At 35.1% G+C, this 21,555-nt stretch overlaps 1 protein-coding gene across 1 annotated transcript; it reads left to right on the top strand.

The window, feature by feature from the left end:
* Window positions 1–911: 911 nt before the first annotated feature.
* Window positions 912–16,529, top strand: LOC134705048 (uncharacterized). Its single transcript, XM_063563819.1, has 2 exons — window positions 912–1,007; window positions 14,315–16,529. The coding sequence occupies exon 2, from the start codon at window positions 14,324–14,326 to the stop codon at window positions 15,491–15,493; it is 1,170 nt and encodes a 389-aa protein (XP_063419889.1). The 5' UTR covers window positions 912–1,007; window positions 14,315–14,323; the 3' UTR covers window positions 15,494–16,529.
* The last annotated feature ends 5,026 nt before the right edge of the window (window positions 16,530–21,555 follow it).

The following is a 21,555-nucleotide window of genomic DNA, read 5'->3' as shown; positions in this document are numbered from 1 at the left end:
CCCCCGATGATTTCCATTCTCAATTTTAATTATGCAGTAATAGTTACCTTCATGTGCTACTTTTAAAGATAATGAGGTGGAAGTTTAAGACATTTAATCTAAATTTTGTGGTGTCACAGGTTTTTTTTACATTTGTATCCTTTGTATAGACATCCATAACTTTACAGTGCATAAACGCAACGTGCTTAAAAATTGTAAGGATGGCGTCAAACTAGGCTTAAAATCAATATAGGCACTGGGTACGATTACACTGAAAACGTAACAATAAAGAATATGACACGTTTAGGGCTCATTGTCGGAATGTTTAGTCAGGTTAGGAACCAATCAATTACGGAACCAAAACTATACTTTTTCTTCTTCATAAATAAAAGAATCAAGGATTTGTATAGAAAAAAGTAAAATCACAAACATACTGAACTTAGAGTAAATCAATTTGGAAAGTCCATAATCACATGGCAAAATCAAATAACAAAACGCATTAAAAACGAATGGACAAGAACTATACAAATCCTTGAAAGAATGATGTACTTTTCACCCAAGCATGGCATGCAGTCACTGAAACTGGTATGTCGTCAGTACTGATCCGTAATTAATGGGTTCCCGAAACCCACCTTGCATTCTGGCAATTACTCTTGAACGTAAAACTATTTTTTTTATTGTCACGTTTCAACGCATTCGTAGCCAGTGTTTTTATTTAACAACAACTATCGATATTAATAATTGTATTTCAGGAACCGGCAACTGAACCGTTATATGTTATACTATATGTGTGATTGCCAACGATCAAATACGACGAGCTTATAAAATCATGTAGGTTTTGTATTTTAATTAGAAATGTATCGTATTTGTGAGCACGAAAAAATTGAATACGTGCGTTAACGTGCGTTATAACGGATTAGATCGTCATTCATCTAAATTAACCAACACTATTTATAAAAGCCATCTATATGCCTTTGTTGATATAAACAAACATCAGGGATTAACAAACAAACACCGTATAGTAAAAGGTATGTATACAATCTATTTTCTTTCTCGAATAAATTTAGAGCTTAAATTAAAAAAAAAAGAACAACTTATAACAAAGGAGCGCTGTGATATTTCGTTTCTTTCGATGGCTTTAAAATTTGGACAAAACCTTACGGACAACGATTTACCGAAATGCTTTCTTGTCAGTAACATGTTGAGCTCGCTTTCAGTTAAAAGCGATCATTCCGATTTTGATATATATATATATACCCTCAAACCTGTTCCAAGTTGAGAATAACCACATCTTATTTGTTTATCATTAATTAAGAAAATTTAATGTATTTCATAACTACTCTTATATATACACTGGTAATTGTGTGTTATGAAACTGTTTGTTTGCCAAAAACAAAATAAACAATTTAGAATAAGATAAAACACCACAATTTTCGTACCGTTGCCGTTTAAACTTCATGGCTATAGTCAAGATGGGCGTCAAGTTGGTTACCTATTCCCTATTCCCTATTCGTTACCTATTCCCTATTCCCTATTCGTTACCTATTCGTTACCTTTTCCCTATTCCCTATTCGTTTCCGATTCGTTACCTATTCCCTATTCCCTATTCGTTGCCTATTCGTTACCTATTCCCTATTCCCTATTCGTTACCTATTCGTTACCTATTCCCTATTCCCTATTCGTTACCTATTCGTTACTTATTTGATTTTTGGTATCCTTCCCCCTTTTTAATTATGGCATGGAATAGTTTAATATGGCTGCCGTTACCAAAAGTGAAAAAAATCAGTTTTTGGTTTTTGGTGAACTGTTTGGATATGCTTCAACTCAGAATCATCATATTTTAAATCAATGTAGGTGCCCACTATATACAGGTGTTGGATGATTTTGGCGATCATTGGAACTACTATGTTGCCATGGAAACTACACCAAAATTTTCAATATTCTCAAAATGCTCAAAACTTCATGAAACTTCACAGTAATTATGAGCAACATCGGTAGATGTGGCATTTGGAGTTGGAATATCCAAAATAGGTCTTGTTACCATGGAAACAATGCAAAAAGGTCAAAAAATTCAAAAATAATAATTTTGAGTAAACTGGATGAAACTTTACAGGAATGGTTACTGGCATAGGCAGAGTTGGATTTTGAAGTTATAATTTTCAAAATGGCCGCCGTAACCATGGAAACAGCAAAAATATCCAAAATGTTGCTAGACATATGTAGATGCTCTCTTTGCCTTTGGAATTGTCAAAATGGCTGCCGCTCACCTGGTAATAGGGGGGAGGGTGCCATCCGTTATTGCTAGCAATTACAAATCTAGTTGTTAATACTCTTACATATGGTAATAGTTCTAAACTTGTTGAGGTAAAATGATCTTTTTATGACCTATTTATATGTGTTTGTGCTCAACCGATCCTTTTACTTCATGTTCGATACGCATTTGTTCCTTACTTGTTTTTTTTATACGTTCTACCTTTTAACTGCTTTATGTCCGTATGTTTGAAGATGGATCTTGGTTCGACGGGATGCAATCACCGTGTTAGCGCTTGCATAAAAATGAAGATGTAGTATGATTGCCAATGAGACAACACTCCACATTAGACAAAAATGACACAGAAATTATCAACTATAGTTCACTGCACGGCCTTCAACAATGAGCATACCCAAAATCGTGTAGTCACCTATAAAAGGCCCAGACACAACAACCTCATACAATTCACACAACAAAACTGACGGCCGTATTTCATATACAAAAAAATAAACGGAAAATGTAACACAAAAACAAACGATAACTACTTAATTTCAGGCTCTTGTCTAGGGACAGGCACATACTAACATAATGTGGTGGAGTTAAACATGTAAGCAGGGTGTACATCGTTTCGGAGCATGCAATTAACTTGTTTAATTCGTTCCATCACTCGCTTATAATTCGCTTATAATACGTGTATCTTACGTAACACCTTTTAAAACATGATTTTCAATTGTTTTGTTGTCTCTGGTGGAAGATTTGGGCTCTAAGAGGTGATATAATTCTATAAGTGCATTGGTATCCGTTCCAGCGCTCGGATAATACCCTGTTACTTATTCGTTCCTGATTTGCTTTAATGCACGAAGTATACGTTGCACCTTGAAATAAATCGTTTTTTTAATTGTGTTACTTATTCACTTTTAAAAAGTTTGTTGTACGTTGTACCTTTTAGAAAAGGATTTTCTATTGTGTTCATATCTCTGGTGGTAATAATGTTTTCTTATAGATGAAATACCCCTATTAGCGCGTATGTACCTGTTCCAGCGCTCAGATAATACCCTGTTACTTATTCGTTCCTGATTTGCTTTAATGCACGAAGTATACGTTGCACCTTGAAATAAATCGTTTTTTTAATTGTGTTCATGTCTCTGGTGGTAATAATGTGTTCTTAGAGATGAAATGACCCTATTAGAGCGCATGCACCCGTTCCAGCGCTCGGTTAATACCCTGTTACCTATTCGTTACCTATTCGTTACCTATTCAGTTATAATACGTTTGTTGTACGTTGCACCTTTTAGAAAAGGATTTTCAATTGTGTCAGTGTCTCTGGTGGTAACAATGTGTTCTTAGAAATGAAATGACCCTATTAGCGCGCATGTACCCGTTTAAGCGCTCGGTTAATACCCTGTTACCTATTCGTTACTTATTCGCTTTTAATACGTTTGTTGTACGTTGCATCTTTTAGAAAAGAATTTTCAATGAAGTTCATATCTCTGGTGGTAATAATGTGTTCTTAGAGATGAAATACAACTATAAGCGCATATGTACTCGTTCCATCGCTCAGATAATACCATGTTACTTATTCGTTCCTTATTTGCTTTCAATGCACGAGGTATACGTTGCACCTTGAAATAAATCGTTTTTTAAATGTGTTCATGTCTCTAGTGGTACCAATGTGTTCTTAAAGATGAAATGACCCTATTAGAGCGCATGTACCCGTTCCGTCGTTCGGTTAATACCCTGTTACCTATTCATTACCTATTCACTTATAGTACGTTTAGTGTACGTTGTACCTTTTAGAAAAGGATTTTAAATTGTCTTCATGTCTCTTGTGGTAACAATGTGTTCTTAGAGATGAAATTACCCATTTAGAGCGCATGCACCCGTTCCAGCGCTCGGTTAATACCCTGTTACCTATTCGTTACCTATTCGTTACCTATTCAGTTATAATACGTTTGTTGTACGTTGCACCTTTTAGAAAAGGATTTTCAATTGTGTCAGTGTCTCTGGTGGTAACAATGTGTTCTTAGAAATGAAATGACCCTATTAGCGCGCATGTACCCGTTTAAGCGCTCGGTTAATACCCTGTTACCTATTCGTTACCTATTCGTTACTTATTCGCTTTTAATACGTTTGTTGTACGTTGCATCTTTTAGAAAAGAATTTTCAATGAAGTTCATATCTCTGGTGGTAATAATGTGTTCTTAGAGATGAAATACACCTATAAGCGCATATGTACTCGTTCCATCGCTCAGATAATACCATGTTACTTATTCGTTCCTTATTTGCTTTCAATGCACGAGGTATACGTTGCACCTTGAAATAAATCGTTTTTTAAATGTGTTCATGTCTCTGGTGGTACCAATGTGTTCTTAAAGATGAAATGACCCTATTAGAGCGCATGTACCCGTTCCGTCGTTCGGTTAATACCCTGTTACCTATTCATTACCTATTCACTTATAGTACGTTTAGTGTACGTTGTACCTTTTAGAAAAGGATTTTAAATTGTCTTCATGTCTCTTGTGGTAACAATGTGTTCTTAGAGATGAAATTACCCATTTAGCGGGCATGTACCCGTCCCAGCGCTCGGTAAATACCCTGTTACCTATTCGTTACCTATTCGTTAACTATTCATTTATGATACGTTTGTTGTACGTTGCACCTTTAAGAAAAGGATTTTCAATTGTGTCTGTGTCTCTGGTGGTAACAATGTGTTTTTAGAGATGAAATGACCCTATTAGCGCGCATGTACCCGTTCAAGCACTAGGTTAATACCCTGTTACCTATTCGTTACTTATTCGCTTTTAATACGTTTGTTGTACGTTGCATCTTTTAGAAAAGAATTTTCAATTGTGTTCATATCTCTGGTGGTAATAATGTGTTCTTATAGATGAAATACCCCTATTAGCGCGTATGTACCTGTTCCAGCGCTCACATAATACCCTGTTACTTATTCGTTCCATATTTGCTTTTAATGCACGAGGTATACGTTGCATCTTGAAATAAATCGTTTTTTAATTGTTTTCATGTCTCTGGTGGTAACAATGTGTTCTTAGAGATGAAATGTCCCTATTACAGCACATGTACCCGTTCCAGCGCTCGGTTTATACCCTGTTACCTGTTTGTTACCTATTCGTTACCTTTTCACTTATGGTACGTTTGTTGTACGTTGAACCTTTTAGAAAAGGATTTTCAATTATGTTCATATCTTTGATGGTAATAATGTGTTCTTAAAGATAAAATATCCCTATTAGCGCGTATGTTCCCGTTCCAGCGCTCAGATAATACCCTGTTACTTATTCGTTCCTGATTTGCTTTTAATGCACGAAGTATACGTTGCACCTTGAAATAAATCGTTTTTCAATTGTGTTCATGTCGCTGGTGGTAACAATGTGTTCATAGAGATGAAATGACTATATTAGAGCGCATGAACCCGTTCCAGCGCTCGGTTAATACATTGTTACCTATTCGTTACCTTTTCGTTACCTATTCACTTATATTACGTTTGTTGTACGTTGCATCTTTTAGAAAAGGATTTTAAATTGTCTCCATGTCTCTTGTGGTAACAATGTGTTCTTAGAGATGAAATTACCCTATTAGCGCGCATGTACACGTTCAAGCGCTCGGTAAATACCCTGTTACCTATTCGTTACCTATTCAGTTATAATACGTTTGTTGTACGTTGCACCTTTTAGAAAAGGATTTTCAATTGTGTCAGTGTCTCTGGTGGTAACAATGTGTTCTTAGAAATGAAATGACCCTATTAGCGCGCATGTACCCGTTTAAGCGCTCGGTTAATACCCTGTTACCTATTCGTTACCTATTCGTTACTTATTCGCTTTTAATACTTTTGTTGTACTTTGCATCTTTTAGAAAAGAATTTTCAATGAAGTTCATATCTCTGGTGGTAATAATGTGTTCTTAGAGATGAAATACACCTATAAGCGCATATGTACTCGTTCCATCGCTCAGATAATACCATGTTACTTATTCGTTCCTTATTTGCTTTCAATGCACGAGGTATACGTTGCACCTTGAAATAAATCTTTTTTTAATTGTGTTCATGTCTCTGGTGGTAACAATGTGTTCTTAGAGATGAAATGACCCTATTAGAGCGCATTAACCCGTTCCAGCGCTCGGTTAATACCCTGTTACCTATTCGTTACCTTTTCGTTACCTATTCACTTATGATACGTTTGTTGTACGTTGCACCTTTTAGAAAAGGATTTTAAATTGTCTCCATGTCTCTTGTGGTAACAATGTGTTCTTAGAGATGAAATTACCCTATTAGCGCGCATGTACTCGTTCCAGCGCTCGGTAAATACTCTGTTACCTATTCCTTACCTATTCGTTACCTATTCAGTTATAATACGTTTGTTGTACGTTGCACCTTTTAGAAAAGGGCTTTCAATTGTGTCTCAGTCTCTGGTGGTAACAATGTGTTCTTAGAAATGAAATGACCCTATTAGCGCGCATGTACCCGTTTAAGCGCTCGGTTAAAACCCTGTTACCTATTCGTTACTTATTCGCTTTTAATACGTTTGTTGTACGTTGCATCTTTTAGAAAAGAATTTTCAATTAAGTTCATATCTCTGGTGGTAATAATGTGTTCTTATAGATGAAATACACCTATAAGCGCATATGTACTCGTTCCAGCGCTCACATAATACCCTTTTACTTATTCGTTCCTTATTTGCTTTCAATGCACAAGGTATACGTTGCACCTTGAAATAAATCGTTTTTTAATTCTGTTCATGTCTCTGGTGGTACCAATGTGTTCTTAGAGATGAAATGACCCTGTTAGAGTGCATGTACCCGTTCCGTCGTTCGGTTAATACCCTGTTACCTATTCGTTACCTATTCACTTATAATACGTTTGTTGTACGTTGCACCTTTAAGAAAAGGATTTTTAATTAAGTTCATATCTCTGGTGGTAATAATGTCTTCTTTTAGATGAAATACCCCTATTAGCGCTTTTGTACTCGTTCCAGCGCTCGGATAATACCCTGTTACTTATTCGTTCCCTATTCGTTTTTAATGCGCGGGTTATACGCTGCACCTTGAAATAAATCGTTTTTCAATTTTGCCCATATCTCTGTTGGTAACAATGTGTTCTTACAGATGAAATGACCCTATTAACGCGCATGTACCCGTTCCAGCGGTTGGTTAATACCCTGTTACCTATTCGTTACCTATTCGTTACCTATTCACTTATAATACGTTTGTTGTACGTTGCACCTTTTAGAATAGGATTTTTAATTAAGTTCATATCTCTGGTGGTAATAATGTGTTCTGATAGCTTACAAAACAAGATCATCTTTCTTTATTTAAACGTCATTATGTCCAATCATATTGACTCTGACAAATGACAAATCAGTAAATAAATCCAAAAGGTAACAGGGTATTAGTCAAACATAGAAAAAAAACAGGACAACAGTAAAATTTTATTTATTAACAAACGAATTATAAGTGAATAGGTTACGAATAGGAAACGAATAGGTAACAGGTTATTTACCGAGCGCTAGAACAGGTACATGCGCGCTATTAGGGTAATTTCATCTCTGAGAATACATTGTTACCACAAGAGACATGGACAAAATTGAAAATCCTTTTCTTTAAGGTGCAACGTACAACAATCGTATTATATGTGAATAGGTAAAGAATAGGTAATGAAAAGGAAACAGCGTATTAACCGAGTGCTGGAACGGGTGCATGTGCGCTAATAGGGTCATTCAACTCTAAGAACACATTGTTACCACAAGAGACACAGACACAATTCAAAAACCTTTTTTAAAAGGTGCAACGTACAACAAACGTATTATAAGTGAATACGTAACCGGGTATTAACAGAGCGCTGGAACTGGTGCATGCGCGCTAATAGGGTCATTTCATCTCTAAGAACACATTACTACCACCAGAGATATGAACTTAATTAAAAATGCTTTTCTGAAAGGTTCTACGTACAACAAACGTATTATAAGTGAATAGGTAACGAATAGGTAACAAAGTACTAACCGAGCGCTGGAACGGGTACATGCGCGCTAATATGATCATTTCATCTTTAAGAACACATTGTTACCATCAAAGACACGGACACAATTGAAAATCCTTTTCTAAAAGGTGCAACGTACAACAAACGCATTATAAATGAATTGGTAACGAATAGGTAGCAGGTTATTTACCGAGCGCTGGAACGGGTACATGCGCGCTAATAGGGTCATTTCATCTCTTAGAACACATTGTTACCACAAGAGGCATGGAGACAATTTAAAATTCTTTTCTAAAAGGTACAACGTACAACAAACGTAATATAAGTGAACAGGTAACGAATAGGTAACGAATAGGTAACAGGGTATTTACCGAGCGCTGGAACGGGTACATGCGCGCTTATAGGGTAATTTCATCTCTAAGAACACATTGTTACCACAAGAGGCATGGAGACAATTTAAAATTCTTTTCTAAAAGGTACAACGTACAACAAACGTAATATAAGTGAACAGGTAACGAATAGGTAACGAATAGGTAACAGGGTATTTACCAAGCGCTGGAACGGGTACATGCGCGCTTATAGGGTCATTTCATCTCTAAGAATACATTGTTACCACCAGAAACAAGGACACAATTGAAAATCCTTTTCTTAAAGGTGCAACGTACAACAAGCGTATTATAAGTGAATAGGTAACGAATAGGTAAAAGTGTATTTACCGAGCGCTGGAACGAGAACATGCGCACTTATAGGGTAATTTCATCTCTAAGAACACATTGTTACCACAAGAGACATGGAGACAATTTGAAATCTTTTTCTAAAAAGTGCAACGTACAACAAACGTATTATAAGTGAATAGGTAACGAATAGGTAACAGGGTATTTACCGAGCGCTGGAACGGGTACATGCGCGCTAACATGGTAATTTCATCTCTAAGAACACATTGTTACCACAAGAGGCATGGAGACAATTTAAAATTCTTTTCTAAAAGGTACAACGTACAACAAACGTAATATAAGTGAACAGGTAACGAATAGGTAACGAATAGGTAACAGGGTATTTACCGAGCGCTGGAACGGGTACATGCGCGCTTCTAGGGTAATTTCATCTCTAAGAACACATTGTTACCACAAGTGACATGGAGACAATTAAAAATCCTTTGCTAAAAGGTGCAACGTACAACAAACGTATTATAACTGAATAGGTAACGAATAGGTAACAGGGTATTTACCGAGCGCTGGAACGGGTACATGCGCGCTAACATGGTAATTTCATCTCTAAGAACACATTGTTACCACAAGAGGCATGGAGACAATTTAAAATTCTTTTCTAAAAGGTACAACGTACAACAAACGTAATATAAGTGAATAGGTAACGAATAGGTAACGAATAGGTAACAGGGTATTAACCGAGCGCTGGAACGGGTTGATGCGCTCTAATATAGTCATTTCATCTGTAAGAACACATTGTTACCACCAGAGACATGAACACAATTAAAAAACGATTTATTTCAAGGTGCAACGTATATTTCGTGCATTAAAAGCTAATCAGGAACGAATAATTAACAGGGTATTATCTGAGCGCTGGAACGGGTACATACGCGCTAATAGGGGTATTTCATCCATAAGAACACATTATAACCACCAGAGATATGAACACAATTGAAAATCCTTTTCTCAAAGGTGCAACGTACAGCAAACGTAATTTAAGTGAACAGGTAACGAATAGGTAACGAATAGGTAACAGGATATTAAGCGAGCGCTTGAACGGGTACATGCGCGCTAATAGGGTAATTTCATCTCTAAGAACACATTGTTACCACAAGTGACATTGAGACAATTAAAAATCCTTTGCTAAAAGGTGCAACGTACAACAAACGTATTATAAGTGAATAGGTAACGAATAGGTAACGAATAGGTAACAGGGTATTAACCTTGCGCTTGAACGTGTACATGCGCGCTAATAGGGTAATATCATCGCTAAGATCACATTGTTACCACAAGAGACATGGAGACAATTTTAAATCCTTTTCTAAAAGGTGCAACGTACAACAAACGTATTATAATTGAATAGGTAACGAATAGGTAACAGGATATTAACCGAGCGCTGGAACGGGTTCATGCGCTCTTATATAGTCATTTCATCTCTATGAACACATTGTTACCACCAGAGACATAAACACAATTAAAAAACGATTAATTTCAAGGTGCAACGTATACTTCGTGCATTAAAAGCAAATCAGGAACGAATAAGTAACAGGGTATTATCTGGGCGCTGGAACGGGTACATACGCGCTAATAGGGGTATTTTATCTTTAAGAACACATTATTACCATCATAGATATGAACATAATTGAAAATCCTTTTCTAAAAGGTGCAACGTACAACAAACGTACTATAAGTGAAAAGGTAACGAAAAGGTAACGAACAGGTAGTAGGGTATAAACTGAGCGCTGGAACGGGTACATGCGCTGTAATAGGGACATTTCATCTCTAAGAACACATTGTTACCACCAGAGTCATGAAAACAATTAAAAAACGATTTATTTCAAGGTGCAACGTATACTCCGTGCATTAAAAGCAAATCAGGAACGAATGAGTAACCGGGTATTATCTGAGCGCTGGAACAGGTACATACGCGCTAATAGAGGTATTTCATCTATAAGAACACATTATTACCACCAGAGATATGAACACAAAAGAAAATCCTTTTCTAAAAGGTGCAACGTACAACAAACTTTTTAAAAGCGAATAAGTAACGAATATTTAACAGGGTATTATCCGAGCGCTGGAACGGATACCAATGCACTTATAGAATTATATCACCTCTTAGAGCCCAAATCTTCCACCAGAGACAACAAAACAATTGAAAATCATGTTTTAAAAGGTGTTACGTAAGATACACGTATTATAAGCGAGTGATGGAACGAATTAAACAAGGTAATTGCATGCTCCGAAACGATGTACACCCTGCTTACATGTTTAACTCCACCACATTATGTTAGTATGTGCCTGTCCCTAGACAAGAGCCTGAAATTAAGTAGTTATCGTTTGTTTTTGTGTTACATTTTCCGTTTATTTTTTTTGTATATGAAATACGGCCGTCAGTTTTGTTGTTTGAATTGTATGAGGTTGTTGTGTCTGTGTCTTTTATAGGTGACTACACGATTTTGGGTATGCTCATTGTTGAAGGCCGTACAGTGAACTATAGTTGATAATTTTTGTGTCATTTTTGTCTAATGTGGAGTGTTGTCTCATTGGCAATCATACCACATCTTAATTTTTATGCAAGCGCTAACACGGTGATTTCATCCCGTCGAACAAAGATCCATCTTCAAACATACGGACATAAAGCAGTTAAAAGGTAGAACGTATAAAAAACAAGTAAGGAACAAATGCGTATCGAACATGAAGTAAAAGGATCGGTTGAGCACAAATTTTACCTCAACAAATTTAGAACTATTACCATATGTAAGAGTATTAACAACTAGATTTGTAATTGCTAGCAATTAAAACGGATGGCACCCTCCCCCCTATTACCAGGTGAGCGGCAGCCATTTTGACAATTTTAAAGGCAAAGAGAGCATCTACATATGTCTAGTAACATTTTGGATATTTTTGCTGTTTACATGGTTACGGCGGCCATTTTGAAAATTATAACTTCAAAATCCAACTCTGCCTATGCCAGTTACCATTCCTGTAAAGTCTCATCCAGTTTACTCAAAATTCTTATTTTTGATTTTTTTTACCTTTTTGTATTGTTTCCATGGTAACAAGACCTATTTTGGATATTCCAACTCCAAATGCCACATCTACCGATGTTGCTCATAATTACTGTGAGTTTCATGAAGTTTTGAGCATTTTGAGAATTTTGAAAATTTTGGTGTAGTTTCCATGGCAACATAGTAGTTCCAATGATCGCCAAAATTATCCAACACCTGTATATAGTGGGCACCTACATTGATTTAAAATATGATGATTCTGAGTTGAAGCATATCCAAACAGTTCACCAAAAAACAAAAACTGATTTTTTCACATTTGTGCCGTTTCCATGGTAACGGCAGCCATATTAAACTATTCCATGCCATAATTAAAAAGGGGGAAGGATATCAAAAATCAAATAAGTAACGAATAGGTAACGAATAGGGAATAGGTAACGAATAGGTAACGAATAGGGAATAGGGAATAGGTAACGAATAGGCAACGAATAGGGAATAGGGAATAGGTAACGAATAGGCAACGAATAGGGAATAGGGAATAGGGAATAGGTAACGAATAGGTAACGAATAGGGAATAGGGAATAGGTAACGAATAGGGAATAGGGAATAGGTAACCAACTTGACGCCCATATAGTCAAGTTGAACCTCCGTTGAAAAAAAAATAATTTCGGCATGCTTTCTTCTCAAAAGTTTAAAAACGCACTTTAAGCTTGCTTTAAGTTAATAGTTATCAAAGGTACCAGGATTATAATTTAGTACGCCAGACCCGCGTTTCGTCTTCATAAGACTCATCATCATATTTATTAAGCCGAATAAGTAAAAAGTTGAAGAGCATCAGTGAGGATCCTAGATTAAAAAAAAAAATTGTGCCAAATACGGTTAAGCGATTATCGGATTTTGATATATATGTTCCGGACCATATGAGTATTTGGACCATACGCGTATGGTCATGACCATATGCGTATACTCATATGGTCCGACCATACGCGTATGGTCCGACCGTACGCGTATGGTCGGACCATATGAGTATTATACTCGTTTGGTTATTAACGGGCCGGACCATATGAGTATTTGGACCATATAGGTATTTTTTCAAATTTACAATAGAAATAATACAATAAACTTTATCTTAAAAACAAAAATACATGTAGTTTTTCTGAGATTGCTTGTTTTGGCTGCGTGCAGTGATATCGACTCGGACAATTCCGATGTGTCTACGGTGTTTGTGAGAAACTCTAGATCTCCAATATCGTAAAATGAATTTCACAGATCAATTTAGATAAAGACAGTGGCTATTTCATGGCTCTTAAATGCTATTTTACCGTCTTATAATTAAGATTAAATAGAAGTATAGAAAAGAGGAATAGAAAAAATAAAGAAACATACACTTTTAATATTTTACTTTTAAAATGTCTTAAAAAATATCATGATCTTTAAAAAATATCATGATCCTTGCCGGTGATGTCACCTACTTTAAACAATAAAATTCCTTGTACAATATGTTCTTTAATTTTGGCATCTGTTTATAATTGTACTTACAAATAGTAAGAAATATTAACTGTGCGAAACTGTTTTTTTTAAATATATTTTTTTTTAATATACATAAAATGACATTTTAGTGACGTAACAATCAGAACGGTCACACCTAATGAAGAGTTTAAAAGTATACGTGTTGATTACCCCGACCATACGCGTACGGTCCGACCATACGCGTATGGTCGGACCATATGAGTATATATCCATATGGTCATGACCATACGCGTATGGTCCAGATACTCATATGGTCCGGAACATATATATATATAACCACGCACCTGTCCCAAGGTAAGAACCACGTCCGTGGCAGTGTATACATCTTTTATTTTGTTGTCATTAGTTAAGGGAATTCATGTTAAAAATAAAATATCGCCCTTGTACAGTCAACTCATTCATATATCAGATGTTTAGATAAATAAAAAAATCCGGAAGTTTTGCACGGAAAATTGGTGAAGATGTTACAAACGTTTCTTTCGAATATTCAACAATAATTAAAGATATATATTTCTTAACGACTAAATATACACATTTAATTTGGTTAACAATCTACAATGGAATCAATTGCAATGCGAGACAAACGGAAAATATACCAAGCCGCAGGTTTAAAAATGTTCAAATAGTTTATGTTCAATATCAACTTCTGTGGACTGATTACAGAATTGGTGATGGTATTGTGTCTTTATCAGGACCTAAATATTTGACTTTTTTGCATTGAATTCAATGAAGTAAATATGTTCTACTGTTTTAAAAGTAAAAACGGCAACTCTCTTTTGAGAATATTAAACCGCGACAATTTATTTACATTGTAAAATGTACTATCTCACTCATATTTTTGTTTTATTTTCAGAGAAAAATAATGGCTTTATTACTCTCACGGCATTTCCGGGACACTTTGAATGTTTCCATGTTCTTCAATAATATGTCACAGGACCAAGTAGATGAGTATGTGTTGTCAAGAAAGTCTTACTTCGTAAAATTGTTTGCTTTGTCGAAAGCCATCGCCAATGCCAGGCGTTCAAGTGTGTTGAAGCCATTTGCATATGTGTCAACCTTGGAGCGCATGTACAGACTCTATGCCCAGCCATTGGTGTTTTTGGTTGCTGTAACAGCGTTCATTCTCATGGCCTTTTACATAAGGAAAGATAAATGCTTCAAAACGTACGTTCTAACAATGACATTTATGCTCATCGATATCATAGGAGTTTTGCTTCCTCTTCCGTTCCATTTTGTCTTCTTGCCTATTGACCCACACTATGGTGGTGTGCCATTCAAATGGTGTGAAGTATACCGCATACTGGCATCGTTCTTACCGCAAGTGCTGTATTACCAGTCGCAGTGGTTGAAATTTGTTACCTGTGTGTTTCAATGTTTCTACATTTATTATCCCACAAAAGCTCAGTGGTTGTATAGGAAACGCTTTTTAACCACATTGTTAGTCGTATCTTTCCTTGTTTCGACAGCAATTTCGTCTCTCATGCATTTTGATGTCAATTTTAAACGATTTTCCTACCTGAATGAATGGTCAAAGCGAAGAGTTAATACCTGCATTATGGTACCATCAGCAATTTATGACGTCGAATCTCACGTATATAACATCATAAGGATAGTGGCTCCAATGACCATAGGCATCGTGATTCCTTTTGTATGTATGATAGCAGGTTCGATCATACTATTCCTAGAGATCCAATCAAATTCAAGGTCAAAGGCAAAACAGAAGAGTACTGAGCTTGCTGAAGCGGGTCGTTTACAACATACACGATTTATTGGAACGATAAGTTTGGTCTTCATAATCATCCTTATACCACGACTCGTATTTGAAATTTTGCTTATTGACCAGATTTCCCGAGAAAGTTTTTATCATGAATTGATAGAAATGTTTCATCTGGCATCGCACGTGATCTATCACGTTTCAGTTCCCGCCATATTTGCTGTTTACGTTATTTGTAAGGAAAAACGAATTATCCAAACAGTGAGAAAAAGTCTAAGAAAATCGCGGATCCCATCGAACAACACCCCTGACCAATGAACCAGCATTTCAGACTCCGATAATGATCAGTCTCGGCGCATAACAACTGAAAGAACTTTTGGTAATATACATGACATACCGTCTCATATGTCAACGAGTAACAATCACAATGTAAAACTTTTGGTAATATATATGACATACCGTCTTATATGTCAATGAGTTACAATCACAACGAAGAACTTTTGGTAATATATATGACATACCGTCTCATATGTCAATGAGTTACAATCACAATGTAAAACTTTTGGTAATATATATGACATACCGGCTCATATGTCAATGAGTTACAATCACAACGAAGAACTTTTGGTAATATATATGACATACCGTCTCATATGTCAATGAGTTACAATCACAATGAAGAACTTTTGGTAATATATAAGACATACCGTCTCATATGTCAATGAGTTACAATCACAATGAAGAACTTTTGGTTATTTATATGACATACCGTCTCATATGTCATTGAGTTACAATCACAACGAAGAACTGTTGGCAATATATATGACATACCGTCTCATATGTCAATGAGTTACAATCACAATGAAGAACTTTTGGTAATATATATGACATACCGTCTCATATGTCAATGAGTTACAATCACAATGAAGAACTTTTGGTAATATATATGACATACCGTCTCATATGTCAATGAGTTACAATCACAATGAAGAACTTTTGGTAATATATATGACATACCGTCTCATATGTCAATGAGTTACAATCACAATGAAGAACTTTTGGTAATATATATGACATACCGTCTCGATATGTCAATGAATTACAAGCACAATGAAGAACTTTTGGTAATATATATGACATACCATACCGTCTCGATATGTCAAAACGTTACAATCAGAATGAAAAACTTTTGGTAATATATATGACATACTGTCTCATTTGTCAGTGAGTTACAGTCACAATGAAAAACTTTTGGTAATATATATGACATACTGTCTCAAATGTCAATGAGTTACAATCACAATTAATACATACATTTTGTTTACAGAACAGTAAAAAGCAATGACGAAGTTTCTATTCTGTTCAACTATGACATATTTCATCAATTTATTAAGACTCTGTATGAATATAAGAACATATTGCCGTTTTCTTCGCTCAACGTACATACAGACATTTACTATAATACCTTTAGTGTGTGTCATTGGTTTAAAACTTGGATGATGCTATTATAAAACGGAAGTGCTTGTGGCAGATATGCTTTATCTTTAGAAGCAGTAAAAATGTTTCATCTTAAAAAATTCTGTATACCCCACGCAATTTTTGCGTTGGGTATCATGTTTTTTGTCGTCCCGTTTGTCAGTGTAATCGCAACTTCTTTAAAACCACACAGCCGATTTTGTTTAACCTTTATGGATAACTTGTCATGACATATAATGTGGATGTGCCACAGCGACAGGAAATGATGTCATAATGATCAATATTTGTTATAGTTATGCCCCTTCGCACTTCTTGGCCTCAATATACTACTGCAACGGTTCGTCATCGCATCGCATCTAAACCACACAACAAAATTTCATGAAACTTTGTAGATAATAGGAACATACTATGTAGATGTGCATATCGACAGCAAATCATGATTGTTTTTTTCTATTCAAGTAATGCACACTTTTTGTGTAGGAGCCAACCAAATCCCACCTCCGGATGCCGGATTTTCTCACTATATATGTTGAAGACCTATTAGTGGCCTTATGCTATTTTCTGCTCTTTGGTCCGGAGATGTTGTCTTTATGACACATTCCCATTTCTATTCTCAGTTTTTTAAATGATTTAAATAAATGTTTATACTTTAAGAAATAAAATGAAAAAAAGGACTGACCTTTCAGTATAATTTGAATTCTAGTCACGGTTTTGGATTATATTATTTAATTATTTTGATATTGGCGTGCCTTGGAAATCGACAGTTTATATGATGTGTATTCATCATTTCAAATATAATAACTAGAATATATATGTTGTCAGCATTTAAAAGATAAAAGAATTGCCACGGTCGGTTTATACTTGTAATATTTAGCTCACCAGGCACTTTGCATCCGTCGTCAACGTGCAGAAAAAATGACTAGCAAAACAAGGTTTACATGGTTGAAATCGTCAGTCTTAAATGATCTTAAGGGCATCCGATACAGTTTCTCGATTAAATGTCATTTTTATAAATTTGTAATATGATGTAGGCCTTGGCGAGTTATAAAATAAAACACAAAATAAAACATAGGTCACCGTGCTTGTTTTCGAGAAAATTGAGGCTGAAAATTGGGGATTTGTGCAATTTTGTAAAAAATGAGGCAATGTTAAAAAAAATTTTGGAGCAGATATTTTTCGTCGTAAAATATTAAGATCGGGTTCGATCTGAAGCTGTGATAAGTGACAAAAAGGAAAAAAATAAATCACTACATGAATAACTATACAATTATTCAAGCCTTGCTTGTCATTGCAGACCAGATGCTCAAAGTGGTATTTTTTAAAACCTAAAAAAATGGAAATAAACTGTTTCTGAAAATGTCATTTTTATAATTTTTCTGCATAAACTGCGTTTTGTCATGCTTTCTCAAAATCCCAAATAAAAAATATAGGTCACCGTGCTTGATTCCATGATAAACGCGATTTATCCTAAAAATTGCGTCCCCCCTTTGTAACCTCAACGTTAGCGCTAAAGTGCACGACGTCGCTGGCAGACAATTTCGACGTTATCTCTGCAAATGACCGGAGACATTTTTCAGATGTATAAATATTGCTCGTAACATGTGTAACTTGATTACTATCTATAAATTGGTAAAATTGTTTCCGGAAATAAAATCATGTGAATAACAAATCCCACTCTCTGTTTGTGGTCTAAGTGAGAAACATCTCAAGAAAAGTTATTACGGACTGTTGATAATTTTTACGGCTTTTAAAATTACAGACTCGGCAATTTAGAACTTGACATACAGGTACATTTACTGTACACACTCGTATATTATTTCATACCGTATGTTGACCTCTAGATTTATATTGTTTTGTTTGGTTGGCTGCTGTTTCATTACAAATATTCCTTAAAATCCTTCTATTCACGTTTTAATCACTGAGAAATCCGGTTTTGTTGTAACGAATTAAAAGTTAACGTCGTTTGGACAGTAAATCAAATTTAACGCGCATTGCAATTCGAAAAAGAATTTACGTTAGTACGTACAAACATTTCGAATGCGAATTAAACTAATTCGAATTAATAAATGCGAATCGAATTCGAATTACTTGTGAACTCAGCATTATTCTGCAAACTTCTTTTTTTGTACATAAATTGCCTTTTTAATCTTGAAAACTCAGATGAAAAGAAAAAAATAGACATTTATATAAAAATGACCAGAAAAATATAATCTGATAATATTTCAACAGTGATGAAATCGTCAGTCGACTTGTCTCCTTTAACCATCTTTTTTTTCTTTCGTTTTTGCTTATCATAGTATCTTGAAAACCATTATATGTAAATATAAACTTCATAAGCCCAATTGACCAGCAATTAAAAATCTCCAAAGAAATCAAGCAGGCAAAATCCGTAATCGACTCCTTATCACAGTTATCAAGAATCTGCATAGATTAGTAAGACAACAATTTACTATACAAATCCTTGCTCATATGAATAATTGAACTTAGCAGTAAGAGGATCAGAAACTTCATAAGCCCAATTGACCAGCAATTAAAAATCTCCAAAGAAATCAAGCAGGCAAAATACGTAATCGACTCCTTATCACAGTTATCAAGAATCTGCATAGATTAGTAAGACAACAATTTACTATACAAATCCTTGCTCATATGAATAATTGAACTTAGCAGTAAGAGGATCAGAAACTTCATAAGCCCAATTGACCAGCAATTAAAAATCTCCAAAGAAATCAAGCAGGCAAAATCCGTAATCGACTCCTTATCACAGTTATCAAGAATCTGCATAGATTAGTAAGACAACAATTAACTATACAAATCCTTGCTCATATGAATAATTGAACTTAGCAGTAAGAGGATCAGAAACTTCATAAGCCCAATTGACCAGCAATTAAAAATCTCCAAAGAAATCAAGCAGACAAAATCCGTAATCGACTCCTTATCACAGTTATCATGAATCTGCATAGATTAGTAAGACAACAATTTACTATACAAATCCTTGCTCATATGAATAATTGAACTTAGCAGTAAGAGGATCACGATTGTTCCCATGAGAATGCTGACTGTCTGCTGAAAAGCATGTTCTACTTAACGTCACAAATGTGTTATAGATCAATTATAATTCAAGCATCGTTTATTTTTTCGTTTCTGTCATGTGCTGTTATTTTCATCTCAACTTGTGAGTGTTGAATGTCCCCCTTGTTATCTTCCGCTTTTTTTCTACATATCATCAATAATAGTATGTATTGAAGGCATTCCCTTGAACTTTGAGACCGATGTAGCTGTCTGAAATGACCAAAATAATTATGATTCTTTTAGGCCGGTGACCAAAGTCGGGTTTATAAAATTTTAATCGTCAAAAATGGTACACGGCTATATCATTGGATTCGAAAATATGTGTACTTTAAGATTCTTTGGGTCGTCAAATGAAAATATGGTGCAGTTTTTCAGAAATCTTGATCAAAGGTCATCTGTCGTTTTCAAGGAAAAATAAAATTGAATATCTAACTCCAATTTAAATACCATTTTTACAGTAGAATGATTGAAAACTTAAATCTATTTTCTTCCTTATTCAATTTGTCATCCAAAAAGTGGAAATCCATCATTATATGAGATTTCCAAACACATGTATGCGACTGTACAAAAAGGGGGGTAGTTTCAGTTTTAAATTATGTATTTTTTTCAAATAATAAGAACAAAGTCTGTCAAAACTTAAAATTTAAAGAAAATTATGAAAAAATATGTATTTATTCATATATCATCTAATATACATCAATGAAAGTGAAAACTTTTAAGTTTTAGCCAGATTACGCTACATGCAAAACAGAAAACACAAATTATTTCAAAACATACTTAATATAGTTGAGTTTTTACAATGTCATGACAATTTCTATGAACTAAATTTGTATCAATAGGAAAATAAATCATTTTAAGATAAACTTAAAACTTTAAAAAGGTATGTTTTATGAAAGAATAGCCTTTTATTTGTTTGATAATGAAGAACGTTTCGGTTATTCAATCCCAAACTAAGTGACGCAAGATCATATTTTTTTGTATGCGGGATATATTGACATAGCACTGAATATACCTAACTTTAATCAGTAATTCAGACCTCAAATGACTTTTGTAATGTGGGAACGTTATTACAACGTTCTGACCATAGGCTGGAATAAGTATGTTCGCAAGTGGAAGTTTTAGCAAATCTCGAATGTCAGTATTGGTCTGTAGTGTTTAAGGAACACGACAAAATTCTTAAGCCGCGAATCCTATAATGATATTGCGAATATCAATGTTAAACTTTGGACATTTAACGTGTTGTGCCTTGCAATAGAGTGGTGGTCAAATGTTTGTGTACCGCATATAGCGAGCTTTTACCCATCACCATTGGACATCATCGTCATTACAAAATACACTTTGGCCATTCCAATCTATTTTATGGGGGAGCATAACTTGAAACAACTAAAACATCAGTTCACCTTTAGGACAAATGTCAAAAGAACTCTGTATTGAAAGAAACGTCTTGTCCTGCTGCTTGAAACTCAAAATATCTCTAAACAAGAGCCAAGAAAAAAACCCATCTGTGATCCGCATCGACAGTATACACTAGGCCAGGATCACATGACTGTAGTCTGTGCAATGTTTCCGATTGTCGTGGTCGTTATGCCCTAGGTTCTGGTCTGTATACTAGTAAGTGATTTGATATCTCAACTAGGGATAGCATTTATATCACACTGCTGATGGTAAAAAAAACACTTTTTTCTGTGAATGTTCTTGTAATTTAGAATACAACAGTTTGACTCCCAGTAAAGGTTTATAGTGGCTATATGACAAATAAGCATTAAACAGCCTTTACTTAAATGTTCTGTTTTAGAGAATGAAATTCCTCGTCTTGGTTGTAGTTTTCTTTACAA

This window comes from Mytilus trossulus, chromosome 2, assembly GCF_036588685.1.
Source record: "Mytilus trossulus isolate FHL-02 chromosome 2, PNRI_Mtr1.1.1.hap1, whole genome shotgun sequence".
NCBI lineage: Eukaryota > Metazoa > Mollusca > Bivalvia > Mytilida > Mytilidae > Mytilus > Mytilus trossulus.
This window is presented reverse-complemented; position numbering and strand designations above follow the sequence as displayed.